General features: G+C 44.5%; 1 protein-coding gene across 3 annotated transcripts in view; it reads right to left on the bottom strand.

Moving 5' to 3' along the window:
• Positions 1-17,062, bottom strand: part of EEPD1 (endonuclease/exonuclease/phosphatase family domain containing 1) — a 109,336-nt gene that overhangs the window by 38,548 nt on the left and 53,726 nt on the right. For all 3 annotated transcript variants that reach the window (XR_013967645.1, XM_080818361.1, XM_080818362.1), the window contains exon 3: positions 470-521. Coding sequence is in view for 2 of the 3 variants with exons in the window: in XM_080818361.1 (XP_080674487.1) it covers positions 470-521 (52 nt within the window). In the remaining variant the exon portion in view is untranslated. The remainder of the gene's footprint in view (positions 1-469; positions 522-17,062) is intronic.

Genomic DNA, 17,062 nt, shown 5'->3' with positions numbered 1-17,062 from the left:
AACTCACCCATTAAACAGAAAAAGCACTGATTTGGGAAATGGAACCATGGGGTTCAAATCTTTACTCTGCCGCTTAGTTAATTTTCCTTGGGCATGTAACCTAAGTTTACTGGGCCTCTGTTTTATCATTCACAAGCCCAGACAGGAATTAACACCCACACATAGAAAGGGAGTGAAGGGGCCAGCATGGAGTCTGGTCCAGTGCCTGGTGTTAAAAAGAAAAGAAAGGCTGCCTCTGTGTTTAACAGAACCCTGAAGCAGCCGAGCAGTGCTGGGTTTGTAACAGGATGTGAGCAATATGGGAAACGTGGATGAAAATGCTGCACGCTTCACTGACTGGTAAGAACACAAAATAACAGACCCACTTTGCAGTAAGTGCTACCTCTGGCCACAGGGAGTTGAGTTTTTCCTGTGTGTGGCCCTCTGCTCTACGTTTGTGATGGTGGGGCGGTAAGAACAAAAGATTTACCTTTTCCAGAGCCTCTCTGTCAAGTAGTTCCTGCACAGCTAGAAGCTTGATGCTGTAAGGAAAAAAAAAAAAAAAGAAAGAAACTGGGCTTGAAAACCAATTGAAAACAAATCGTTTCAAATTGAAAACAAATCATTTCATATCACCAAGCATCAGTCAAGTCATGAGAGCAACTTTTGACCTGTCAGCCTGCATTTCTGCTGAGTCCCATCTAAAGGAACCTTTGCTTTGAATTGAAATGACCACTTCAGAATGATCAAAATGTTTCTAAATTGTACGGTTGATGGCATCATAGGATCCAGAAATTTCACGTCTGGGCCTACACCCAGAGGGGTTGAAGATAGGACCTGCGACAGACATTTGCACATCCATGTTCACAGCAGCCAAAAGGGGGACACAACTAAAATGCCCATTAATGGACAATGCAGTGGATAAACAAGATGTGGCAGAGACCTATGATGGAATTATATTCAGCCTGAAAAAGAAGGAAATTCTGGCCCGTGCTACAACATAGAGGAAGCGCAAAGACATGATGCTAGGTGAAACAAGCCAGACACAAAAGGACAAATGCTGTCTCATTCCACTTTTAACAGATAGCTAGCATGGTCACATCCAAAGAGACAGGCAGCAGAAGGGCAGTTGCCTGGGGCGGGGGGAGGGAAGATGGAGGACCTGTTGTTTAGTGGGTATAGGGGTTCAGTTTGGGATGACCAAAGTTTTGAAGATGGATGGTGGTGTGAATGTACTCACATATTCTTATGCTCATAAATAGTTAAAATAGCAGATTTTATGTTATGTACATTTCACCTAAAAAAATTCCAAAAATAGGGTGCCTGGGTGGCTCAGTTGGTTAAGCGTCTGCCTTTGGTTTAGGTCATGATCCCAGAGTCCTGGGATCAAGTCCCACATCAGGGTCCCTGCTGAGCAGGGAGCCTGCTTCTCCCTCTGCCTGCTACTCCCCCTGCTTGTGCTCTATCTGTCTCAAACAAATAAACAAAATCTTAAAAAAAATTATAAAAATCATGACAGCTGCTTCATGCAATGGATCTGAACACATTCAGAGGAATATAAAGAAGAAAACAGTTGCCCATGTTCAGTATTAATCTTTCCTTCATGTCCTTTTGATGCCAACAAGCCAACAGCTAAAATCTCTGCTTACGAAGACGGCCTGCTCAGCTGCTGACTGCACAGTGACAAAGCCCTACCGTGTGCAGGTGGGCAAGGGTGCACAATGACCAGGACACGCTCCCTGCTCAGGAGCTCACAGCCTCTCGGAGGCCACAGTCAGACCACAGTCAGAACATGAGGCAGGGTGCCACATGGACAGGCCAAGATGCAAAGAGAAGCCCGGTCCTGGCAGAGAACAAGGAAGGCTTCCTGGAGGAGGGTCTGGGCTAGCCTTGACTGGGGAGAAAGGCGACCCACAGAAGGGCAGCAGAGGCAAAGGTACCGAGGGGAGTGGAGAGGTGTGGAGCCTATGAACCCACCAGCTTCCGGTTTAGGGGCCAGAGCCCGGACCGTAGCCAGCAACTAAGATGAGAATTCGTTAGTGGATGCAAGCTTTACAAGGAAGCATCCTCCCCATCACGACACACTGTCTTTGACGTGTTTGTGGCCAGAAGGCCAGACTCATTGCACATGGGAGGAAGCACAAGTGCTCGCTGAGATCATTTAGGGAGCAGATCAGTCGTGGGTGGCGCGTGACGCTCCCTCTCCGTGGAGCCAATCTGTTTGTGGTCACTGGCCACTGCGTTTTCTACCTCCGACCAACATGCCTGGATTCTCTGGAGCAGAAATGTCCCCACTCCCCACCTGACGAGCTTCCCTCCAAAGGGGTTATTGCTCACGATAAGGCTCACCTTAATTTACAGAATTCTTCATATTCTCTCCATGCAACTAGGCAAGCCCATCCAGCCAGATGCAATGGCTTACATAAGAGGAACTCGGGGAAGTACGATAATGGTTTTAAAGTTTACAAGACACTACCAGCACGACTAACAATTCGGAGCGAAAAGACAGGACTCGGGGCATTCCCTCTGCTCCAGCCACGCTGACTCTCCATCCCTCGGACACTGGTTTTGTTGTTCGTCTGGCTTGGGTCCTGCCCAAGATCTTTACAACCCTGACTCTGATACTGTGTCATTCCAGGCCAAATGTGAACGCCACGTCCTCCAAGCAGCCTTGTCTGGACACTGAGGTCAAGCAGCGTCTCTGATTGTCACATTTCATTTTCTCCGGCACACTTGCTAGTCCATTAAAGCATTGATTTGTTGGGGTGCTGTGGTCTGTCCCTTCCCAAACAGTAAGGAAGCTCCTTACAGCTGAGAGCTCAAGGGTCTTCTCGCCACTCTGTTTGCAGGCTCTGAACTGGGGCATGGAAAGGATTCAAGGAACATTTACTAACCGACTAGCAGGGCCCAGTCAATATTATAGCTGATGCAGCCCAGCTTGGCTCACTGGCAGGGCCTCAGTTTCTCCCTCTTTAAAAGAATGCCTCCAACGAGATGACTGTGTGTGTTTTCCCTCGGTGACACACACTGCAGGCATGCACGCACACACCTGCTATGAATGGGACGTGTCCAGTGGCCGGTCAACACTCCTGGCTGCTCCTCGGCACATTCTGATTCCCCACGAATCTGAATCCCAGGCCACCGATTTGGATGGCATCTTACGTGATCAGTTAAGGTTTTCCAGCTGGAGCTCAAGTTTCAGAAGCTTAAATTGCTTCTGAAATAACCACTGGAAAATAATTCTACCAGGGGAAATTTTTCAGCAGTCTCTCGTTTCTGCCCCAGTCCACGGTCTTGAAGTCTGATTCAGGATCAGATATCAGACATCGACCGATGAGAGGAAAGGTTTAAACACTGTTGAGATAGTCAACTTTCCTTCTCTCCCTGCTTGCAAAGATATTACACTCAAGCCGTTGTAGAACGTCAGCTGAAAACTGACAGTTTTGGGCTCTAAGGGAAAATGATATAAAGACAACGTCAGTTGATTCTCATTTAAGTCAACGCCTGAAGGATGCTGCTTCCTGCTCTGACTTTCCTCTTGAATGTGGATGTGGCAAATACGTGGCATGCCTAGTGCCACTCTCCAACCCTCTTCACCTCTTCCCATGAACTTTTTTCGCGTGTACCTTAGACGTAGCTTCAGAATCCTTCTCAACACTCCAGTGAGACCCAACCAACCTACTCAAGTGGGCACGTCAGATTAAACTGATTTAACACCTGCTCTACAACCAAGGCCAAAGAGTATTAACCTTTGGAGGGGGTCAGAGAAAAAGAGGGACATTCCCACACTACTCAAAAGCATCAGTGTGAGATGAGATTGCTTTAGAGGCAGGAGGAGAAAAGATGGAAAGAGGAAAAGACACTCGAATCTTTCAAAATGGAAGCAACACACGGTAATAAGAAATTACTGCCCCAGCTGCTTATAACGTTGGATTTCTTCAGGGAGCTGTGGGTTTTTTCCCCTCCTCAGAGCTGTAGTCTTTAAGAGTATATGAGATGTTTCCTGTTACATAACTACCCTAATGTTAGTTCTTCCCTTACTGGAAATGCTCCAAGTTTGGAGTATTTCTTTCAGTATGTGTGGTATCAGATTCCTCTAATCTGATACCGAGAGTCCCTGGGACAAAATGTCACTCGTATGAAGCCCTTCACCAAATCCTCCAATTAACACCTCTCATTTCTCCCCCTCATCTCTGTGTCAGCTTTGCTCCTCCTTCCCTCCCTCCCTCCCTCCCTCCCTTGTCCTCTTCCTCCTTCCCCTCCTCCTTCTGTCCTTTTGCTAAGTCCACGAATGTGTATTGAATGCCTCCTATATTTCAGAAACTGCCAGGCATCAGGGTGACTGAGATGAACCCACATTATCCCTGCCCTCCCGAAGGCTAGGATCCTGCTTGGGCTCTTGCCCAGGGAAGTGTACCCCTCTTTCCTGGGTTCTGTAGGCTGGTGGCTGGACTAAAGAGGGCATATCTTTATGGTGGCCTGGGGCTTGGTCACCATCCTCTGAAAACGCAGAGCTCCCATCAGCAATGTCTTTTTCAGCACCCAGCTGAGAACGGAGGCAAAGGGTAACACAAAAGCAGCCGAGAGCTGCTTTTAAAGACAACTTTAAGGACAAGTTCTGAAGTCAAAGTGGACAACACTTGGGTAGACCTGGGATGCATGCTATTAACGTTTGCTTAACTAAGCCACAAGGAGATGAGCTAGTTGAGGGCTGAGGCCTTATTCCGCAGCACAGAGCCTGGTCCAGCAAGGTCTATCGAGGAAGTAGAGGTAGTGATGGGGAAAGGACCAGGGAAAGGACCAGACACTGAAAGCAGGGAAGCAAAGTAACAAAGTTAAAGAGATAGAAGCTGGAGGGCTCCCCCCACCCCACCGCCGCCCCACTGCAGTCTGGGGTGGCTTGGAGCTGCAGACTGAACCTTAATGGCCCCTGAAAAGGCAGCAAAGAGCCAGATAAGATAAGGGGCAGATGGCTCCATGGGTGCCACAAAATCACTTAAAGGCCAAACTTGCGACTATGCAGAAACTCATGCGCCGCACCAGAGTCAAGGATTCCCTCCAGCTCCCTCTCTTGGAGGACTCTGGCACCGAGTTTCACCTGCATTTATGAGGTGACACAGTATAATGCGTGAGACATAACGGCATTTGGTAATGCATTACGGATGTACATATAACATGGAGGAGTGATCCACTCACCGCATGGATAAAATATTTAAGGTTATGCATTATGCACTAGGCACTGTTGGGCACTGGGGATGCAGTGATGGGCAAACACAGCCTCTGCCTTCAAACTTCTCAGTCTGATGGAGGAACCAGGTACCTACATCAGCCACAGATGCACTCTCAAGGGGCAAACACAGGGTGCCATGAGGCTCTTTGGAAGGGCAGTGCAAAGCTGGCAGGCTCCCTGGGAGGTGACTGCTCTAGGCTGATGCCCATGGGCTTGCAAGGCAGAGAGATCGAGTGGGAGGAAAAGCATGAGCAAAGGAACCAGAAGGTAGAGTGAACATATCCCCCCACCCTGCCCAGAGACTGAATGCCCACCAGGGACCACAGGGATGTCTGGAGGGTGGGATAGGTGCCGAAGAATTATTCTACAGAAACAACTGGGACCAGGCCTACTTAGAGGGTTGGTTAAGCCATATTAAGGAGTTTGAACTGTATCTTGAGGCAAGGAGTAGCTAATGATGAGTTAGGGTAGTGGTGCCATCGAGAGCCCAAGGGGCAGAAGATGCCCGATAAAGGTATAAAATGGCTCTGGTGTGAAGGGCTCGGGGTGCAGTAGGAGTGGGGGACAAGAATGGAGTAAGTGAGACCCGAGCTCTGCACCCAGCATGCCAGCCCAAACTGTCTCCCGGACTGGAAACCAGGCAAGTGTGGGGCCGCAGTTAGCACCTGTATCCTCAGCAGAACAGATGTGAGTCTCTAGAGAGGGGACACTCCGGGCAGACTCCCAGGAAGGGACAGGGGGCCCAAGAGCAGAATTTGAAGAGAAGACGGAATTACAGCCAGCAGCCGCAGGCGATGATGATTCTCCATCCACACGTCCGCATGCAGGACATGGGGGCCACTTAGGACATTTCACCAAAGTCGAATTCAGAAACTACGTCAACCCAGCCATTGGACTGCTTCTCCTTTCTCTCTAAAGGAAGGCTCCCCATTAACTTCTCCTGAACAAAGGAAGGAAGAGTTCTCTTTTGATCATCAAATTTTAGAAGATGCCACGGATGTTAAATGCAGACTCGTTTTCCCTAAGGCTAGATTTTCTTCCACCATTGACTCAGGGCTGGGAGAACACAGTGAACATCAGCCTCCAGATATTAGTGAGCGTACACATCTCAGGCAGGCCCCCAGGGAAGGCGCCCTCTTCAGCATCTCATCCCATTGTTGCCAAACACACACTCACCATCTCATCCTTCCTTCCCAAAGCCAAGGGCTGAACCACAACAACACCATCAGAACAATCAGCATGGAATTCAGCTTGGGTGGCTGTTCTTGGCAGGTTAGAGAAAACTAGTGGCCAAACGGTGGGCAGGAAACTTCTCTGATGACAATCTCATGGTTTTTGTTCTATTCAGGTTTTCAACTGCTTGAATCAATTACAGTAATTTCCATTTCTTAGAAATTTCTTAGAAAATGGCCCAATCCATTCAGATTTTCAAAGTTTGAGCACAGAATGGTACTCGTGGTCACTTTAACTTGAAAAACAACCTCTGCTTCTGTGGTGATGTCCCCTTCCTCGTTCTTTAATGTGTATAGATACTTTTTCTCATCTAAAAAAGTAGATCTGTAAGAGATCGGTCTATTTTGTTGGTCCTCTGAAAAAAATTAGGTCCTGAACTTACCAAGTCTACCATTTTTTTTTTTTTTCTAATTAAGCAGGTCAACATTTACCTTCACTAATTCCTTTCTCCAAGTTTCCATTGTTTTCTTCAGTTTCTCTATTTACCTTCTCGAGTCAGGTATTCATGATGCAGATCTCTTTATTATATATAAGGCCATGAATAAAAATTCATTCTCTATGTAAATATTCATCCTTATTTCCAATTTCATTATGTAGCCTTCTCGTCTACCACCAAGTCTGAAGCTGCTATTTCAGTCTCTTATTGGAGTCAATAGTCCTTTGGATTGTATTTTTCTATTTCTGAGTAATTGGGTTTTAAATTGTATCGTTTTGTATTTTCTATAATTCTAATGTACTAAAGTTAAAGGAAGTACCCTGTACATTTCCTGCTTTTAAAAATCTATTCACAGTCTTTTTTGGTCTATTTTGTGATGCTTTTCTCTATTTCCCAGGGTTTGAGTAGTTCTAGAACTTTCTTTCGATCTCCCAGTGTGTATCTTTAACTTTTCATATTAGTGTAGGGGGATTAGGGAAGGGCTCTGCAGTCAGCCTGCCTGGGTTCAAGCTATATCACCTACTCATTGCATGATCTTAAGAACTTTAAGAATAGCAGGTAGGAGGCAGGGAAGGGATCTGGCATTCACCCCTGTGACCTTGAACATAGATGACACAGGGGAATTACTTATCACATTGCTTAGCTCAGGGTAAACCACTATCAATGGTGGATACTGGTACGAATATTATTGAGGGCTTTTTTTTTTTTTTTAAGCTATTAACACTTCTCTAAAAATCAGAATAAAGAAAGCAACAACTTTTTGTGCTACCAACCTATTTCCAGATAAGCAGCACAACAAACCTCTATCTCCCATTCCCTTTTTGGTCCATTAACACCCTACAGTTTAGATCCAGAGTATAGACCCACTGCTGCTGCTGCATCCTGTAGCTGCTCTTAAGAACAATTTCTGACACTCTCATTTGCTGGTTTACCAAACTCAAAATAAAAAATTGCTAGTTCTACTGATTCCAGGGCTTGTGCTACCTCTTCTTCTTCTTCTTTTTTTTTTAAGAGAGTGAAAGGAGGGAGGGACAGAAGGAGAGAAAGAATCTCCAGCAGACTCCCCACTGAGCACGGAGCTCAACATGGGGCTCGATCTCATGACCCCAACCGCAACCAAGAGTCAGACGCTTAACCCACTGAGCCACCCAGGTGCCCCTGTGTTATCTCTTCTTGAGCAATATTTTATCTTATCCCTTAAACTTCTATAACATATCTTTAAAGTAAGCTTTAAAGTAAGGATCATGTTCCTATGTTTTCCCAAGCCCTTGCATGCCTGAGAATGTCTTTCTGATTGGTTTCATACACGAAAGACAACTCAGCCGAGTGTGAAATTGTTAGGTTACAACATAACCCCCAAAACTTTAGAGTTGGTTTGCCAACTCACGCAATAATCAGAAGAACTTTTAATGTGTCAGATTTCCAGACCCACCTAGGGAGGAGTGATACAGGGCCTGGGAACATATCTGAATTAAAGACAAGTGTTCTAGTCTTCCAACGGCTTCCATAGATGTAGACTCTCTGTTACAGAGAACAAGCCTAAAGCCAACCTGATTTTTGTTATTCTTTTCTCTGCTTGGATTCTCATGCATTTCTCCCCCTTTTGTCCTTGTTACTCTCTCTGTTTCCCGGGCTATGCCCAGATCTGGGCCTCTTTTCTCCAACAGCTGCTCAGAACGTGGTGAGCAAGTACCTTATACCCAGACCCAATCTCTCTGCCGCTCAGGGAGGTAGCTAAATCCGGATCACTGATCCCAGTAATCACCAACACCAATCTGAATAGGGGCTGTCAGTTCTGTCTTCCATGTTGATAATCTTGTCTCTTATTTTTCTCTTTCTTTCTTGTATTTTCCAGAACCATTTCTCGAGGTTGGTCTTTTTCTTCTCCTCCATTCTCATCACTGATTGATTTCCCATAGCATTTGTGCTAGTTTTCTGGGGCTGCTCTCACAAATTATCACAAAGTTGGTGACTTAGCCCAACACGTATATATTCTCTCACTGTTCTGGAGACCAGAAATCTCCAATCAGTATTACTGAGCAGAAATCAGGGTATCGGGTCTACCACACTCCCTCTGGAGGCTCTAGGGTGGAATGAGTTTTGTCTCTTCTAGCTACCAGTGGCTGCCCAGTATCCAGCGATGGGTCTCTGTCCCTGGGATCATAGTGCCTTCTCTTCTAGCAAACCTTCCCCTGCTTGTCTCATAAGGACACCTGGGATTGCACTTAGGACAATTCAGGATAGTCTCCCCATCTTTCCAGATCCTTAGCTTAATCATATCTGTGACATCTTTTTGCTTTATAAGGTCATAATATTTACAAGTTCTAGGGATTAGGCTATGGATATCTTTTCAGGGCCACTTTTCAGCCTACCACACATTAATACTTTTTATACTCCTACTAATTTGGGTTTCAGTTCTGTTGTGGAATTTTGTTTCCTCAAAAAGTTTCCTAATTCACTGCATTTCTTTTTAAAATTTTATTTCTGTTGCTTTTTCCTACTAGCCCATTCTTTCCTTATGTTTTTCTGTCCCTGTTCCAGAGCAGTCATGTCTTCCCGTAGTATGGGGAGGATGCCACACATTTCCCCCAGATTCTCTTTTGTAACCTGCTATAGATGATTTTCTGGGTCTCCAGAAGCTTCCACCTTTACTTTGTTCTGCAGGAATTTTCCATAAAGTCTTTTTTGGTCTTATTCATCCTTAAGTAAGGAAAGGTTTGTCCTGACCAATGGTTGATTTTCAACAGACATTATGAGCAGACTGCCCATGGCTGTTTTCTGCTCTCCTGCATAAAGGATGGATGTCCTTTCCAGACCTGTTTGGGAGGGGACTGGCTGAGGGCACAGCTCCTGGCCAACTCAGTTCGCCTCCTCCTCAGAGACTCTCAGTCAGTTCAAGATAGAAAGCATCCTGTCTCCCAACACGTGCAGCTGCCAGGACACCCCGCTTGTAGCACTTTGCTTTTGGGGAGTAGATTTACTAGAGTGCACTGAAATCATGCCAGGTTCCCCCATCTCCCATCTGGTTATAGTCTGATGTTTCTTTTTTCTCTACTTGGCAATGGAGAAAAATCCCAAAGAGACGGCCCTATGAGGAAGGGCCCACATCTGAGGCTAGTAGTGGAGGATAGAAAAGAAAGACTAACCAGCTGGAATTTGCTTTAAGTGTGTGAGTCAGGAACAAATGATGAAAAACGTGTAAATTACTTTCTCACTGTTTTTTAGGCAAAGGCTGAAGGGGGTGGTGGTGAGGTGGGGTCTTCTCCCGGTGGCCCTTTGTGTCATGAGCAATACCCTGGGTAGGCTCCCCCAGCCTGGTGTTGTCCGCCTCATCACTGTCACCAGCTGACACCTCCAACTTTCCGCCATTCGTCATTCCTTCTCAGTTCTTGCTGGCCTGTGAGGTTTTGTTATTTTTCTGCGTCATCATGGGTGTCTGAGCCAAACCTTCCAGAGATGGGGTCTCTGAAGGGCAGGATAATGTCTGGTCTCTTGTTTTTAGCAATTGGTCTGCTCAGTAAATGGAAAGACTCAAACTTCAGGGCTCTTCGTCCTCCATGTGGGGAAAAGTATCCAAAAGAGAAACCATTTTCCTGCATTCGATCTGGCCCTTCAGAGCTCCCAGGGCTTCAGGTCTCAAGGCTGCTGAACACCTGGCAGGGTGTCCACAGGGCAGAATCAGGATGGGACCTTCTGGAAATCTGTTTAAGCACAAACCAGGGGCATGGCCTGAAGTGAGGAAGCCTGACTTCAACTGAAAACAGCAGAAGATGATCAGACCCAAGACTGGCAAGCTAACAGTGGAAGTGAGGTTGGCTCCCAAAGGGAGACCAGGAATCACTTTTCCACACCTGCTCTTTTTTCCTCAGCAGCAAACTGCCTACTTCATGACACTTTCCTAAAAGGCGGAAACATTTAACCTAATCTAAGGTCTGGGGCCCCAGTGGAAAGTCCCTTAGAAAGTTAATAGCCTGCTTTAACTGCAGGAGATAAAGCTCTAGTCGACTGGACAATTTTATTCATGGGGAATTTGGAAGAAAAGACACAGGAACAGATGGAAATGTAGACAGAATCAATGAAGAGGAGAAAGAGGATCCTACTAACAGAGCGACTTCCAGATGTCAGGTACCGCACTAATCCTTTATGACATTATTTTACTTACACCTCAAAGTTTCTCCTCGTGGACATACCTCTAACAAACCGCAGACTGCAAAGCAAAAGAGCATTTGGGGACTAAATGGATGATTTGCATGCTACAATATCAGTTTTTCTTCCTCCTGGCTGTGGGATACTCTCTGCTGAAGAGGCAAGGATTTCAACTCCTACTTTTCAGCTTCAGAGAGATCAAGTGTCTTGTGCAAAATCCACACAAGCGCAGGGAATGGCACCCAGGTCTGGATGATTTGAAAGCCCTCGCCACTTTTTACTTAAGCAACAAATATTCCCTGAGCACCCACTGTGTGGCAGGCATATGGCACCAGAGATAGAGCAATGGACAAAACAAAACCTTGACTCTCGTGAAGCTTTTATTCTGCTGAGGGGTGGGGAGTAGTGGTCTGCTGGCCTCTGTTTAACCACCGGCCTTAGGGAAGCAGGGACAGGAGAGCAGCAGCATTTGCCGATTTCCCTGGTGGAAATACTCCCATTATGGCCCATTTCAAGCCACCAGCTTGACGTGACTAAACACAGAGATGGGAAGAGACATGCCACTTCACACCAGCTCCAGCATATCACCGTGAGCAGGGATCTGCGACAAACCAATTTTCTATTAATTATAAATTGAATATATAATAAATTATACAACTAGGTAATGTGCCCAGTGGTGATGAATTTGTAAAAACTAAGCAGGGTAAAGGAGTAGTAAGGGTGCTATGAGGAAGTCAGGAACACTTATCCCACGAGATGACATTGGGTCAGAGACTGGATTTTCCCATCTGTAGAATCAGGATAATGATTCTATTTAAAGGGGTCATCATAAGGATTGGATGAAATGGCACTTACTGTAGAATAATCCCTTCTAGTATATAGTAGGTGCTCAATTAATGATAGCTATTAATATTTATCTGAACTGATATAGAGATGGCCTGGTACACAATTCTCATCTTCCTTAGAACTGATAAGAATATAAAGTTTTCATTCCTAAAAATCAAGCTGGTATTTTAGCCACTTAAATGAGTTCTAAATGACTGATCAACAACCTAGAAATGTTGCTATACACATGGAGTCGCTAAGTTCTTAATGCCAGGCCTTCTAACTCCGATGTTAGAACTTGCAGTGTCCCCATTATTATTATTATTATTATTATTGAATAATTTGAAATTCTTTAATATTTAGCTCTTTAATTCCAGATCAATCTACACCACTCTCCCTCAAAGATGTACGAAGGCGGCTGTAACTTTTCTGGATGAGCAGACCCCATAGTTTGGCTCTCTTTCCTCCTCTGAACTGAAAACAAAAAGCTACGCAGATAAATCAGCAAAGCCTCCACCACAGCATTGGTTCTTACACTCATTCAGAGCCGTGTCATTCATACAGAATGCAAGTCTCTGGACAAAACGGTAAAGACGAGAACACCCTCAAAGAAAAAACTGCATAAAATGTTGAAAAGAAATTAAGTATCGAGTTATTTTACATTGAAGGGTGAAACTCTCCCATCGAACAGAGAAAAATGCTCAACGACTTTTACTAGTTTTACTACTATTTCTTTAAGAATTGAGGTATAGCTAGAGGTTCATTACGAGGACAGAGGATTAAAGAATGAAAAATCTTCTCAGCCTGCTATCTGCAATGCAAAGGGCCAGATGCCCCGTAAGCGTCCCCATTTTGTCTGCACATCACAGAGAGTCCGGCATCCTTAGCTCTGCTTCAGAGAGGACAATAGTGGGGCTGTGCCACATGGCAAGAGCAAAGCCATCATTCAAACCCAGGGCTCAGGGCCCTGACTGGCATCTCTTGGTTTCACTTCAAATTTCCACCTGGTGTCGCATCCAACTGGTTAATGACAGAGCCTCAGAACTTGGATGAGGTTCTTGTTGGTCATTCTTACTCCAAGCGGTTATGATGAAATGCAGGCCCAGATGTCCCTAAACCGAGGGGGCTTTTACACTGGTGCTGTTCCTTCTCTAATCCAAGTAAACTGGGGACTTCTTGGAAGTCATAACCTTTTTCCTTAATTTTTTTCAACACACTTTCACCCAAGAAGGGCTACCTGCCCAACACAAATCAGAAAATGCTGCAGATATCATCTGAAGATAATTTTTCCTTGAGGAAGAAATATTTTCCACTACACTCCTCTCCAGTTGGCTTTTCCTAAATCCTCTTTGGTTGCTCCTTGACTTCCATTGGGGGAGGTAAAAGAAATAACCAGATCAAATAAGTTTTTGTATGTACTGTAGGGACGGTATCCCCATCCTGCATGACCTTACCTGGAAAGGGGTAAAGAGTATAGCTTGACCTTTCTCCCCACTACATTCCTACTTTCTATGGTCTTCCATAGATACATGAGACGTACGTTGAGGGGTGATCCTGTCTCTTCCTGTCTTCCCTTTCCATTCACAAAGCTTCCCTCCAACATTTTAATCTCTTGCATTATATGTGTTTCCTTATGTGCATAAAATCCTGTGAGAATGGAAGTAAGCAACACACACACACACACACACACACACACACAAACACACACGCTTTTGTTTTTTGAAATGAGTGCTGGCCAGCTATCATAGCAATAATTATGAGTTTTGGCTTTTTTTTTTGGTCCCCACCCTTTTTGTATTTTGGGGGTTTCCTTGTTACCTAGTTTTTCTGTAAATGTCCGCAAGTTTAGGTTTTGCCAACTAGTTGCTCTTTTTGCTCCTGTTATTTTCATTATGAAAATTTTCAAACCTTTGGGAAAATTCAGAGAACTCTACAGTAAACACTTACATACCTACCACCCACTTTCTATAATCATTAGCATTTCACACTATTTGCTTTATCACACATCTGTCCTAACCACCCATCTACCCATCTTTTTTTTCTTTTCTTCTTTTTTTAAAATGCATTTCAAAGTAAGCCCGAGCCCAGTGATTTCTCAGTGATTTCTCTCTGGTATTTCACACAAAGGCTGGCTTCAAAGTAATTCCTCTCATTCTCAACTGAACCACTCCCTGCAGACTCCTAGACTCCAGTGTGGGAGCCCACCCTGGAGCTCTACTGAAGGTCCACCAGCATGAATACTTGTGCTCCAGGCCTTTCTCAAGGCTGTCCCGGAAGCTTTCATTAACCAAAGCCTCCCTTAACCTGGACTAAATGGCCATTCTTCCCCTCCAGCTTCAACTCTTCCACCTTTTAATGTTTCCATCAAGCCACCATGAAATCAATATTTCTAAAGCTCCACTTTATGTTTGATCACATATTTTCAGCCAAGAAATGAGTGTTATTTTCACATAGTACTCAGTATGGTTTCTCCAGGTGCCCTTCAAAACCAAATAAGACCGGCTTGTCTTGTGACCCTTTCAGCCCACTGCCCACGTCTCAGGGACCCCAGTGCCATGGCTGCCCAAGGAGGCTTATTGCTGCTGGTTTCAGCTACACACTGGCACCTTCTTAAGAACGTAGTTACTGGGAAAGAGTAAGAGTGATGCACTGAATGTGCAAGAGAAAAAAAACTTCCACTTTCAAGAACATACTAGAAATTACAAAGTTATCTAACACAATGCAGGGTCTGTGATTACAACTTAATGTTCCAGCCAAAAATTTTCATCTGGCTTCAAGGTTGACCTTTCACCTCTTAGCTAGGCTTCCCTTCCTTTTAGGCCAGACAAAATCCACCCCTGGGTTTTGTCAGAAGCAATGGCCTCATTAATCAGCTTAAAGAGTAAACATTCATTCCTCCTTATATTGCAAATGAGCCAGTAAGATTCTCTGGGCAGGGAGTTGTTTAAAGCAGCAATTATGAGGGCATATTTCACAGCAATCTTTCATTTTTTCTTTTAAAGAAGTCATTTGCAAAGCACATTTTTATATGAGAAAATTTAGAAAATACAAAAAGAGACAGGGAAAAAAAAACATTGACCATAATTCTGCCACTCAGGAATTATCATTAATAACTTCATCTCTACCCTTTTAGACTTGAAAAAGATGAATATATGCATTTTGGAAAATTGAAACTATATTGGATATGCTGTTCCTATTATTTTTAAGTTACCATCATGTTATAAATTCTTGTCATTATTAATTGGCATGATTCCATGTCATTAAGTATGATTTGATATAATTTTAATGGAGCTAAAGAGATATAAATATAGATATAAGCTATATTTAATAATCGTTTTTGGACATCTAATCTGTGACAGGGAGCAGAATAGGTTGCCCCACCATGTGCCACTTTGGCATGTGGATTGTTTTAGCTAAAGGCAATCAAGACTCAGCAGATTCAAGAAAAACTTTTACCTCTCCCTTAACTACCATAAACAATTTAGATATGGAGCCTGGCCCAGAAAGAGAGCTATTGCCAGAGATAACTTTCTATGTGAACGACCCATCTATATGGCAGAGCAAACAGCTAATTATCGAACATCTGCTCACATCTTGCATCTACTGCTTTATGAATCACCCTCCTCCCCTTTGAAGCCCCAGGGCCCTTGCCCATTCCTTAACTCAAGATGGCATATAAGCCTCAACTGCCTGACTTGCCTTTGGGTCTCGTATTTTTATGAGGCTCTCAGAGGTATGAAATTAAAAATTTATTTTTCTCCTATTAATCTATCTTATGTCAATTTAATTGTCAGATCAGCCAAAGAACCTAGAAAGGTAGAACAAACATTTTCCACTCCAGCAGGTGTTTCAAATTTTTCAGTGTTCTAACGATCACTTTGGTGAATAATTCTGAACATATTACTTTCTGTATAACTTTGTTTCCAACAATAAATTTCCAGGAGGTCAAGAACTATGAGTATTTTTAAGATTTTAAATAACTTTTGCAAAACTGCTCTGCAGACTCAGACTTCTGCTACCAGTAGTATGACCCACTTCCCTGGCCTGCATAATTTATGTAAAAACTCCCTAATCCAATAGGTGGAAAAGGCGTAATTAAGCTGTTTAAATTTACATTTATTTGTCCACCAGAGAAACTGAATGTTTTACTTATTCTTTCATCAGAGCCAGTGAGTGATGGCAAGGGAGGGGAGCCGTCCCAGGGAGTATCCTGCAGCACTAGGAGTCACACTGGAAAGCCTAGAGTGGGGATGTAGGGGGTGTGGGGGTGGCGAAGCTCAGCAGCCCTGTGCAGGGTAATCAATGAACAATCGGACCTCTGTACCTTAGTGGAAGTTCTCAAACCATTTGTCTCCTCCCTCTCCTTTCTTAATTGGATATATTTCTCTGGAGACACTAGAACAGTATGTACAAGGCTTTTAAATTTCCCCAAGTTCTTGATAACCAACTACTATCAATATTTTGCCAAAAAAAATTTTTGTCTAGGGCCCCACCAGTCAGAAGAAATATGATTGAAGCCTACTTACTTCAGAGAGAGTTAAAAAAAAAAAAAAAGAGTATTTTGAAAGATCTCCTTGTTAGCTCAAAGTCATCTGGGTAAACTAGAACCGGAACTAAGGACTCCCATCTTCCCTACGGTTTGGGCAGCAAAAGAAGTAATGATGCAACTGTGCACAATGCAAAAGAATTTAGTCAGACTGGACACAAGTCTGCAGGCTATAGGGAGGCCTAGAGGTTTTCCAGAAGGGAAGAGGGAGCCCCCAACTGAAAGCACAGGCACTGGCCCACAGGCCTTCCCACCCGGGAATAACCCCAACGTCAGGGACCGGTGCCAGCCACGGGTCCTCAGGATCTAACCACAACACTGCACTCAACAGTGCAGAACAGACTGGAACACGAACCCCGGGCAGCAAGGCTTCCAAAACAGCACATCCCCAGGCTTTCAGAGGGAGAGTGAGCATGTCACTGCAGGGACAAATGGCCACCTACGCTTTGCTGGGAGCCTTGGTTACCTGTAAAATTCCAGCCCCTGGTTTTTAGAGTCAGCTCCACATGTGTGGGGATCTGGCTGGTCTCTGGATGTCTGTTCCAGATATCTGTCCCTCCAAATTATGAAGGGAGAAGACTCCCTCAATCTCTCCAGCAATTAACATTTGCGGCTGGGTGTCCATACTGCCAGCTGCAGCTAAGAAGTTAAGACCCTTAAAAGTAAC

The sequence above is a fragment of the Martes martes genome (assembly GCF_963455335.1).
Source record: "Martes martes genome assembly, chromosome: 11".
Lineage (NCBI taxonomy): Eukaryota > Metazoa > Chordata > Mammalia > Carnivora > Mustelidae > Martes > Martes martes.
The sequence above is the reverse complement of the archived record's forward strand: the minus strand, read 5'-3'. Positions and strand labels throughout refer to the sequence as shown.